The sequence below is a fragment of the Mytilus galloprovincialis genome, chromosome 5 (genome assembly GCF_965363235.1).
Source record: "Mytilus galloprovincialis chromosome 5, xbMytGall1.hap1.1, whole genome shotgun sequence".
Lineage (NCBI taxonomy): Eukaryota > Metazoa > Mollusca > Bivalvia > Mytilida > Mytilidae > Mytilus > Mytilus galloprovincialis.
This window is the reverse complement of record NC_134842.1, coordinates 59254595-59267319: the sequence shown is the minus strand read 5'-3', so window position 1 is coordinate 59267319 and position 12725 is coordinate 59254595. Positions and strand designations below refer to the sequence as shown.

The following is a 12725-nucleotide window of genomic DNA, read 5'->3' as shown; positions in this document are numbered from 1 at the left end:
ACAGACTGTATTTATGAATCTTAAAAAATGCATAACTTAAACTTTTTGTGTGTGTTATCTAGGTTATAATCTAGCCTTCATTCTCTGACAAAATTTCTAGTCTTACCTTGCATGAAATATTTAAATATTTTCTTTGAGTGTTTTATTGAACTTTCGATTACTCACTCTTACAATGATTTCATTTTGACACAAGGTGGAAAGGTATAGCAAATGATGCTTAATAGCTAATAGATACAATTTACTTTTATAGAGTACAAGTTTAATATCTTACGGGATCCCGCCTTCTCCCCTTGAAAAATGTTTTCAAGGTTAAAATTATTATCTGCTGTAATAAAATCGTTCTTGATCATCTGCATCGAATTATTTTTTTTTATCAATAATTTTTAGAATATCAAAACAATTCCAACCTTAGCAACTTTCATCGTGACCTCCCTCTCCCTTTCCCTCCCCCCCCAAAAAAAAAACAAAGCCACACTATTATTGTCATTCTTTTAATAAACACTTCATTGGCACAAAGGATCTAACTTTAACTGCTCTTGACACATGATTTCTAACGTGCAGAAACAAATTAAGGCTGAGATTCAGTTGGCTAAATAAAAAAGAAAAGTATTTACATTATCGTACAAATTTATCACAGAAAAAATATCCAGAATGCTTAGGTTACACTGAATTTGTTTTCTAAACTCAACTTAGAAGTATTCAGACTCACCTGATTGTTTGTGGTGATTAGAACGTTGTAAAAAAAGTCCTTTATTCTATATTTATGCTCTCCATTTTTATGCAAAACCTTTGACATTTTGATATATCGGGCCATCGTTGAAAGTCGTACGGTGACGTATAGTTGATAACACCTACTTCATTTGGTTTCCGATAGAAATTTGTTTTTTGGCAAGCATTCCACATAATCTTTTTTATATCGGTATTTGATATTTTACACCGTATGTTGATGGTTATGCAAAAGGATCGTAATCCCTCAAATCATTTTTATGTTTTCTTATCTCAAAAGGGGAATAAGAGAGGTTCCATTAACAGGGCAATAATCTGAAGTTTTATTTAGCTCAAAACAGATACCAGTAACTTTAAAATATTAATAACCGATAACAGCAATTCTAATATTGATCTTAAATGAGAAAAAAAGAAAATAGTGAATTCAAAAATAAAAAATCGAAAAAAAAAGTTAAAAGGGTTAATTTTTTCATAATAACAGTTCACAACAATGTCAATTTTTAGAAAAAAAAGGTACCAGCTAATTATTCAATGAAAGTTAACGTCACTTATATCTTCAAAATAACAGTTTCAAAACACAAGTTTAAAAGTGCCTAAAATATCTTCACAGAAAAGATCTTCCCCTATCAAAAATCATATTTAAACAAAATAAACTCAAATTTGCTCATATGGAATATCCACCAAATATATGCTAGGTATATTTTCTATCAATTACACTATTTTGTGCATCAATAATCTAGAATATTCGCCACTTTTAAGTTTTGACATGAATATCAATAAATAAATGTGGTCATTTTTATAAATTTCCTGTTTACAAAACTGAACTTTTCAAAAACTAAGGATTTTCTTATCACAGGCATAGATTACCTTAGCCGTATTTGGCACAACTTTTGGAATTTTGAATCCTCAATGCTCTTCAACTTTGTACTTGTTTGGCTTTATAAATATTTTGATATGAGCGTCACTGATGAGTCTTATGTAGACGAAGCGCGCGTCTAGCGTACTAAATTATAATCCTGGTACTTTTGATAGCTATTAAGTAAAGTATAAAGGCATTGAAGCAGGACATAAGTGCACAGAACTAGGACCGTTTTTCTAATCACCAATCACGTGGCGTCAGAACAATTTGGTTTAGCAAATTTGCACGACTTACTTAATATAATAGAATAGTTATCAAAATAACTAACTTAAATGCAATGGTCTTCTTTGAATTAGGTAGGAGTCTATTCCAATATGAGCGTAATTTTATAATATTTAACTTTTTGTTAAAAAATTTAGTTAGAGGTAATGCTCGTGATTAGTTGTTTAAAATGCCTGTATAAACAGGCAGCATATGTTGAATATATTCTTAAGAATATCATATTTCATCATATTCCTGGCTATCTATTAGGCAGATGACATCGAAGACACTGGTAAAATAATGACCAATATATTCTAAGCTTGTGCTACACAAATTGAAATATATATCAATGAGATGTTGAGCGTTCACTTGTTTAAAAGGAAAACTTTGATCTCTTTAATGATTTTATTTTTTATATGAAAAAAGGCGTTTAGATAAAATATTCCATTTTTTCGTGGTTATAAAAAGTCATCTGTTTCTTAAAGATTGCACCTTAATCTTTTCATATTATAACCAAATTAAAGTACCCGAAAATGTATACTATGATGGCAGACAAAAGAAAAAAAATGGCTATTCGTCCAGCTAGCCGGACGAATAGAATAATGTCTATTCGTCCAGTCATCCGAAAAAATAGCTTTTTGATATTATGTTTTTATTCTGGCCATACTGTATAACATGACCATGAATAATGAATATGCGTTGGGTAATTGATTATTGTAGCATCCAATGGAGAATGCAGTGGCAAATAATTTCCTTCAATGTAAACATTTATGAAAATATAACTCATAAACATTGGAACTATAATTCATTTGTTGCAAATTCATCGCGCCCACGTTACTGATCATAAACTCAAATAAACATTAAGGAAAATAGTTATAATGAACAAACGAAGAAAAAAAACCAGAATCATTATGGGAATAAATATACCAGGATTAAAATTTTATATTTACGACAGACGCGCGTTTCGTCTACAAAAGACCCATCAGTGACACTCGAATAAAAAAAATTAAAAGGTCAAATAAAGTACGAAGTTGAACAACATTAAGGGCCAAAAATTCCTAAACATTTTTCTAAATACAGCTAAGATTACTCATCAAGTATCAACTTTAAATTTTGATTTTCTACTGACTGTTCTATGTAACACGCCGATTCCCCGTTAGTATAATAAGCTTGTCAAATGAGACCAAAAGAAGAATATCAACATCGATTGATATGCAACAAATACACTTATTAATCAAAGTCATTTTGCTATTTGCAATTAATTGGAAAAAAAAGTTTCCATTCAATTAAAAAAATAAAAATGCAAATACACTTTCATCAAAGTGATTTAATTGTCATTTAAAGGGAGAAAGGGACAACAATGACTCAACTCTTTTAATATTCTACCTTTTTTGGTGCAGAGTTAGGAGTCCACTGAATTATGGTTTCAATGGCCATCGGGTATGTATAATTCCTAAAGAAGATTCTGAATTCATCATTTCCTTGACGTTTGGTTCCACTGAATGAAGTCGTCAAATGATTTTGCAAGATTTTTTATTCAACATGTTTGATGTTTTTTAACACGTAGAAATAAGAGAAAGGGGTAGGCACATGTTAAATTGTCCCCAAAGAAAGGCTGGTTTGATGATAGTAAAAAAAAAATATTGAGAAAAAAAATAAATCATAATGAGGTAAAAAGGGGGTTTAAACCCCAAACCTGGTATACTATACCGAGTTCAGGCATATCGTATCATGTTCATATATCTCTGTTGTAGTGGAACTTAGAAATAATGCATACAAGTATATTCGTTTTAGTCGTTTTTCTGTGAATTGATTTTATTCGTATTACCTTCATTGTTACAAGTACATGCTGATAGGGGTAAATCATCAATTTCGGAAAATGAGTTTGATTCCACGATTCGTTCCTCTCGTTTTACGTGCACACGCTATTTTTCTTGGGTCTGCCCTTAAGAAGTTTGTTTTTTAATCAATCACATTCTCTGTAACTTTCTTTAGGACATCATAATATTATGTTCCGATCATCAACTATCAAAATTTCCATTGCACTCTCGTTAGCAATCTGACACCTCACCCGGGTCTATTTCTATATCACACGACACTTCTGTTGATACCGGTATTGAATGTTTGCGCATGCTCAAATAGGTATGTTTAAATATTCTTCCGGCTAGCCGGACAAATAGACATTCCGAAGAAACAATGTTCAATATAAAGATAGATATATGTATATAACTTGCCTAGTGGTTTTTTTGCCAGAATTCTTGCCGGATACCATGCCTTATCATCTTTAAAGTAAGCCATTATTTCAGCACCGATTTTTATTATGTCCTACAACAGAAAATGAATGAGATTATTCAAACGATCTGTAAGTTTACGCGTATAGTATCTAAATTTTCGGGTCTGTAAAAATTAGGATGTGTTACCGCATTTGTAAAATTAGTTTTCTACATGAACAGCAAAACTTCCAATCCAATCTTTGTATCTATGAAGGAACTCAGTAAAGGTTTTAAGTAATTTGATGTAACGAGATCCTTTTTTCAATAAAGTACCAGTAATACATATTTAAAATATAATACTTAATACTTTTATTGCAAACCAAAACGTCACAACAGACTAAAAATAAAATGATCATTTGAATGAAATCAGTGAACATGAATTTGACACCTAATGACACTTTAATGCCTTTCGATTGAACATTTAAAGAAGAGTTTTTGGATTTTATTGCTGTGCATGTACTGATTTTCTGTCATCGGTGGATACACCATACCCTTTGTGTACCTATTTAATGATTTTTGCTAACAATAAAAGTAATTGTACCCTTTTTGTACATCTTTGTAAGAATTTGTTTATAACAAACAGGACGAATTTTCCTTTCCTCAATCGTAATATTCAGTTTACTAACACTTACCCGATCATCAGTAGAAGTTTTCTTTTCATCAAAGAATCTTGAAAAATCCTGTTTATGTTAAAAAAAAAAAAAAAAAAAAAAAAAAAAAAAACACATATATAAATTTATTCAATTAAAATGGATAGTGATAAAACAAGTATGTTTAATATTCTAAGTAAGTCTTTCTTTCAGAAGGATAATATATTGAAAATTAATTTGGTTCAAATAATATGATCAAGGAGGTGTCTTAACTTAGAAAACAACACTGCCAGCGTCACGTGTATTTTCATTTTCGATTTCTAAATATTCTTGCAGTTAAAAGTAAACAAATTAAATAAATTCAACAGGAACTTCTGTATAAGCGTTACTTTGCCCATCGCTGATTGGAGGGAAGCAAGTCAATGCAAAATTAAATGTATGAGTATTGAAATTAGAAAACGGACAATAGAGACAAATGAATCGGACAATGGAAACAGTAAGTCGGAAAAAATAACACCATGAACAAAAAGACGAAAAGACAAAAACAAGTCAATAACCAATCACCTAGAAAACTAAAGATAGAGCAACACGAACACCGCAAAAAAGTAGATTTTTTTTGTTGAAAAGAGCCCAAGCCGTTCCTCTTTAACTAGTAAATACCGTCTTTAAACTCCTGTTAAAAGTCGTTGGTGAAATAAATTCAATTATGAAGACACCAATAAATAAACTCATCATAGATACCAGGATTAAATTTTGAAATTACGCCAGACGTGCTTTTCGTCTACAAAAGACTCATCATTGACGCTCGAATCGAAAAAAAATTAAAAGGTCAAATAAAGTACGAAGTTGAAGAGCATAGTGGACCAAAGTTCCTACAAGTTGTGCCAAATACAGATAAGGTAATATATTCCTAAGGTAGAAAAGCCTTAATATTTCAAAAAGTCAAAAGTTTTGTTAACAGTTAATTTATAAATATGACTATATCAATGATAATTCATGTGAAAAAGAAGTGCTGACTACTCGGCTGGTGATTAAATTGTGTAATTACGCCAGACGCGCGTTTCGTCTACATAAGACTCATCAGTGACGCTCCGATCAAAATAGTTTTAAAGTCAAACATATACACCGTTGAAGAGCATTGAAGGCCCAGCCGTGTGCCAAATTCGGCTAAGGTAATATATTCCTGAGATAAGAAAATCCTTAGTTTTTGAAAATTCAAGATTTTTTTTAGAAAATCAAATGGTACTTCGGGAGTATCAGAGAAAAATTAAGCGACAGAACGGTTGTTTTTATTGCTGTTCTGATACAATTGAAACAAAAACAACAGCACCAGTCAGGACCAAATCACCAGCACAGAAAGTTCTCTTGCAGGACAACCTTACCAACCCTAAGATTGCTCGTTTATAGTATAAACTTGTTTAAACCGGTAAAAGGTAAATCTTATTACTCTTTTAGAGTATTCTTCTAAACTGCGGTAACTTCTTTGGTTTAATGCAAGGAAACGGACTGATCATCTGTTATTTTCTTCTCATGCAAATGATTTTGAAAATAAATGTATTGCTTAAATTTGGAAGGATTTTATTCAAAATGTTTTAATACACTTAAAGGGGCACTAGCTACGAGATACATAAAAAAAATATATTTAATTTTATGTAACTCGTAGCTAGTGCCCCTTTAAGTGTATACAAACATTTTGAATAAAATAATTTTTTTTTGTTCAATCATCAATGAATGTGTAAAAGTAAAATAATAATTCGCTTTTAGCAGCCAATATGGTCCAATTTTGTCAAAATAAGCTAAGAACATCGATGATGAATTATTAACTTGTAGATGACTAATTCGACCTCATTAAATCCGAATTCATGTGAACTTCAATTTTTATAATAAAAAAAACCTCAGCTGGAGTTGGATACCGCATGCATTGTGTGCACAGGTAAAAACGACGATAAACATACATTTTTAATCTATAATATGAAACTAAACAGACCTAGAAAAATTCAAATGAACGAGTCTGGTATCTATTTATATCTATATTTATGTTTATATCGCTTAAATGGCATTCGGAGGATTTCGAAGGTCAATACAACAGTTAATTAGATGACGTCTAGAGTAAAATAAACATGAAACGAATGTTTGTTTATTTTAGACTTTTTATAATTTGGATACATGTTTTACATTGTTTTAAATCAACTATGAGAATTTGAGTCAATTCGGTGAACATGAGTCTAACACTGTTGTTTAGCGACAATTATTTTTATAGTTAAATCTTTAAATTTCAAGGTTTAGAAGTTTCCATTATAATTTGAGTGATACTAAGTAAAATATTATTAAACCAAAAACCAAAAAAGTATATTTGCAACATGTCCAGAAAAAATGCTTAGAAAAGGCCGCCCCGCCCGATCAACTGTAAGCGGTGTATTATTTTATACTATTTATTTCATCAATTTCTTACTATACAGAAGCATCGTGCATAATACAGTTTATAAGATAAGTTCAATATGAGAAGACCTGTTGCATCAATTTGTTAATAATTATCTAATACGCCAGACGCGCGTTTCGTCTGCATAAGACTCATCAGTGACGCTCGAATCCCAAAAAGTTCAAATAAAGTACGAAGTTGAAGAGCATTGCTAATGTTATCTATTCCTGAGGTAGAACAGCCTTAGTATTTCAAAAATTCAAAAGTTTTGTTAACAGTTAATTTATAAATTTGACTATATCAATGATAATTCATGTCAGCACAGAAGTGCTGACTACTTGGCTGGTGAAATCCTCGGGGAATTAAAACTCCACCAGCAGACAGAATATGAATGTCTCTAAAAATCAAATGTATGCAGGATTTGTTTGATCTCTTTCGAAACCAAAAAGCGAAAGCTGTTGTGCAACTGAATTTCCGTTCACATTAAATGAACAAGAGTAATGTAATGTCTCGCCTTCTTTACTAACCATTTCTGATTTCATGTTGATCATCTATAACAAGGTCAGATAGATAGACATGTAGATCTTACAAACACTTCATACACAAGTTATTGGTGACCTTTTGATTATAGTATACTAGAAACAGGACAAACCTTTAACACTTAATATTGACAAAGGAACCATGAAAATGAGGTCAAGATTAGACGAAAAAAAAAGCTTGATATTAACCGATGAGCCATGAACATGAGGTCAAGGTAAGATTATCCCTGCCAGATAGATATTTACAACTTCAAATCACTCTATATCCCTAATATAGTTCAACTATCGCTTATGGTATCTTTGAAGAAGATATAACAACTGCAAAAAAACTAAACATTGACAAAAAAAGCTATGACAGGTCGAGGACATATGATACCTGCTAAACAGACAAAAGCACCTGATAATCAAACATAGTTTGCCTATTGCTTAATGTACAATGAAACACTTGATACTCAAACATAGTTTGCCTATTGCTTAACGTACAATGAAAACAGACAAAACCGCAAAAACCAATGAGCCATGAAAAAATTAATACAAAGTCAAATAGAACTTCCAAACCAATGTGTACATATCAACAACCATTCCATACACTAAACATTGTTGATTTATTGCTTTATATTATTAGTAACAAACCAAAAACATAAAAAATGGCATATTTGATTGTTGAAGAGAAAAAAAGCAGTTATAAAAGTATATACGTATCAACCTGAGAAAATTTCTCTATTTACATGCCTTAGCTTTTCTTCATATTTAAATTTGAAGGACAACGTATGAATCAAAGAGCTGATGGCTCTGCGTGGAAGAAGATACAGGAAAGGGTAACATGAATTATAATAAAAACAAACCCAAACAACCCAAATTTCTGTCGAAGATAGTTATTTACTTTATGTATTCCTGCTTCTTTTGTCAATGATGATTGTGAAGTGTGTTAAAAGTGGGGTTGAACACTAACATCAATAATGAGTTGGTATCGTTGTTCACAGTTACTTCATTTTTTATCGTTTTAAACATTTTGAAAAACTGCAGATATATCCAATGCAGATTTTGAAAGCTGACAGGTCCCATTCGAAAGTAAAATTTTATCAACAATAAGACCAAACTTAATCGTGAACTGTTATAATTGTTATATTTTAAACGATTCAAAATCCTTCATAAACTTATTTTTTTATTTTTATTCTTATGTTGTGCTGTTAAACAGTTGTTAATGTTTTGAGCACTTTATAATATTTTAAACCCAATCATTTTCTGCCTTTTCTTGTTCCAAGTCGGGAACCTGTGATAATTATATTACAAATATCATCTAATTGTGTCATACATGTACAGATGGTAGGTGTTTTTTTGTCATGGTGCACGCTTTTAGCGTTGTTTGTTCTAGTCTAGCTATAGAACTATGAGTTCGACGATTATAATGTGAATTTTCATTCGTAATGAAATTCGTTTTGAACAACGTCTGATGGCACTTTACTATTATATAATGATCGTTGGTTATTGGAATACGTTTTGAAGGAGGTGGTATTAAAAGGGGTTCTTGAAAATGCACACAGGAAACTGATGTTCAGAAGTTGTCATTTGTTGATGTGGTTCATAAGTGTTTCTCGTTTTTTATTTAGATTAGACCTTTGGTTTTCCCGTTTGAATGGTTTTATTTAGCTGTATTTAGCAAAACTTTTAGGAATTTTGGTTCTCAATGCTATTCAACTTCGTATTTTATTTGGCCTTTTTAACATTTTTTGGATTCGAGCGTCACTGATAAGTCTTCCGTAGAAGAAACGCGCGTCTGGCGTATATACAAATTTTAATCCTGGTATATATGATGAGTTTATTTACACTTGTTATTTTGGGGCCTTTCATAGCTTATTTTTTTGGCTCCGTGTTGAAGACCGCACTTTGATTTATAATGGTTTTTCTTTTGCAAATGTGACTTGGATGGAGAGTTGTCTCATTGACACTCATACCATATCTTCTAATATATATACAACCAAAGTAAACCTTTTCAAGCCTCTCACTATTGCTTTTATTTAATTGATACATGAACTAGTTGATTTAATCTTGAAACTTTAGTGCAGAGAGGTACTTAAGATGTCAATAGAAGTCATAAACGTTATCGGAAATTACGAATTTGACATAAAATAGCCTTTTCACGCATTGTTTGCTGTCAAAATATATATTTTTTAGCAAGAGATTAACCCAAAAATGTATTGTTCATTTCGCTTCTACGTTTGGTTTCTAAAACAACAAATTTTTAGAGATAATGAAGTAAGGAAAAATCTATGTTGTCAGTTTTCAGAAGACCAATTATTGCCAAATTAATTTCTTTAATATATATATATAAAGTACGTCTGAGTCAGTGACAACTCTACAACAGATTTATCCATCGGATCACCAGCAATGATGGTGATACATGGCTGTGTACATTATGTACATACAACTCGTTTAAACATAAACCCAACAATGTTAGATCTGTACATTTGCTTTCGCTCGCCGGTATTCGAACCCATGCTTCTGAGATATCGTGACACCTAATCGCCTGCACTGTAGCCGTCCCGCTAGACCACACGACCACCTGGGCTTCACAAAAATAAAGCTTTCGGTGGTCGTGTGTTACCTTTCCTCGTTAGTTTTAATCTAGCGTCGTACTGCAGTACATGATATATAAGGCATGGAGATGTTTAGGCGAGTTGTATATATATATAATATATATATATACACGAGTCTAAATTGAAAACTACGTTCAAACCTATGATTGCGTTGGATAAAAACCGCAATTTTTATACGTGTGCGTGTAAAACAAATTTCGTTGTAGAAGGGTCTAAAAACAGCACAAAAAACATTTTCTAAAAGACCAAAAAAGTGAAAAAGTACATTTAAACAAAACGCATTTGACTAACAGGTCGAACAACTGATGTTCTTTAACCCTGCTGACTACATTATGTATATACAACTCGTTTAAACATAAACCCAACAATGTTAGATCTGTACATTTGCTTTCGCTCGCCGGTATTCAAACCCATGCTACTGAGATATCGTGACACCTAATCGCCTGCACTGTAGCCGTCCCGCTAGACCACACAACCACCTGGGCTTCACAAAAATAAAGCTTTCGGTGGTCGTGTGTTACCTTTCCTCGTTAGTTTTAATCTAGCGTCGTACTGCAGTACATGATATATAAGGCATGGAGATGTTTAGGCGAGTTGTATATATATATAATATATATATACACGAGTCTAAATTGAAAACTACGTTCAAACCTATGATTGCGTTGGATAAAAACCGCAATTTTTATACGTGTGCATGTAAAACAAATTTCGTTGTAGAAGGGTCTAAAAACAGCACAAAAAAACATTTTCTAAAAGACCAAAAAAGTGAAAAAGTACATTTAAACAAAACGCATTTGACTAACAGGTCGAACAACTGATGTTCTTTAACCCTGCTGACTGCCATTGGCGATTGCCAAATAAAATTGATCACAAGATGTAACAAAATGGATCTTAATTTAAATTTAATACTAAACAGAAAACAATTAACATGTGGCCACGATGTTATGCCACAAACTTAAGGTGTCAATACTTTTTTTGTACACTAGATCCGGATTTCGACAATAAATGTCTCTTCAGTGATGTTAGGGATCGAAACGGTATTTGGAAGGCCATATAAAAAGTACCCTCATTTTTAGAAAAAGTATCCTCATTTTTAGATAAACTCTTGAATTTTAAGAGTCAATATAGGATGAACGGATCATATAAACCGGAGGGAAAATATGATACAAGCCCAAACAAAAAATATAAACGAGTCTAAATTGAAAACTACGTTCAAACCTATGATTGCGTTGGATAAAAACCGCAATTTTTATACGTGTGTATGTAAAACGAATTTCGTTGTAGAAGGGTCTAAAAACAGCACAAACAACATTTTCCAAAAGACCAAAAAGTGAAAAAGTACATTTAAACAAAACGTATTTGACTAACAGGTCGAACAACTGATGTTCTTTAACCCTGCTGACTGCCATTGGCGATTGCCAAATAAAATTGATCACAAGATGTAACAAAATGGATCTTAATATAAATTTAATACTAAATAGAAAACAATTAACATGTGGCCACTATGTTATGCCACAAAATTAAGGTGTCGATACATATTTTGTACACCAGCTCCGGATTTCGACAATAAATGTCTCGTCAGTGATGTTAGGGATCGAAACGGAATTTGGAAGGCCATATAAAAAGTACCCTCATTTTTAGATAAACTCTTGAATTTTAAGAGTCAATATAGGATGAACGGATCATATAAACCGGAGGGAAAATATGATACAAGCCCAAACAAAAAAATATAAACGAGTCTAAATTGAAAACTACGTTCAAACCTATGATTGCGTTGGATAAAAACCGCAATTTTTATACGTGTGCATGTAAAACAAATTTCGTTGTAGAAGGGTCTAAAAACAGCACAAAAAACTTTTTCCAAAAGACCAAAAAAGTGAAAAAGTACATTTAAACAAAACGCATTTGACTAACAGGTCGAACAACTGATGTTCTTTAACCCTGCTGACTGCCATTGGCGATTGCCAAATAAAATTGATCACAAGATGTAACAAAATGGATCTTAATTTAAATTTAATACTAAACAGAAAACAATTAACATGTGGCCACGATGTTATGCCACAAACTTAAGGTGTCAAAACTTTTTTTGTACACCAGATCCGGATTTCGACAATAAATGTCTCTTCAGTGATGTTAGGGATCGAAACGGAATTTGGAAGGCCATATAAAAAGTACCCTCATTTTTAGATAAACTCTTGAATTTTAAGAGTCAATATAGGATGAACGGATCATATAAACCGGAGGGAAAATATGATACAAGCCCAAACAAAAAAATATAAACGAGTCTAAATTGAAAACTACGTTCAAACCTATGATTGCGTTGGATAAAAACCGCAATTTTTATACGTGTGCATGTAAAACAAATTTCGTTGTAGAAGGGTCTAAAAACAGCACAAAAAACTTTTTCCAAAAGACCAAAAAAGTGAAAAAGTACATTTAAACAAAACGCATTTGACTAACA

The 12725-nt window shown here is 31.9% G+C and overlaps 1 protein-coding gene across 1 annotated transcript in view; it reads right to left on the bottom strand.

The window, feature by feature from the left end:
• Window positions 1-581: 581 nt before the first annotated feature.
• Window positions 582-12725, bottom strand: part of LOC143074096 (uncharacterized) — a 29465-nt gene continuing 17321 nt past the window's right edge. Inside the window, exons 5-7 of the mRNA XM_076249643.1 lie at window positions 4752-4799; window positions 4081-4171; window positions 582-589 (exon numbers count right to left, since the gene is read on the bottom strand). Of these exons, the coding sequence (XP_076105758.1) occupies window positions 582-589; window positions 4081-4171; window positions 4752-4799 (147 nt within the window). The remainder of the gene's footprint in view (window positions 590-4080; window positions 4172-4751; window positions 4800-12725) is intronic.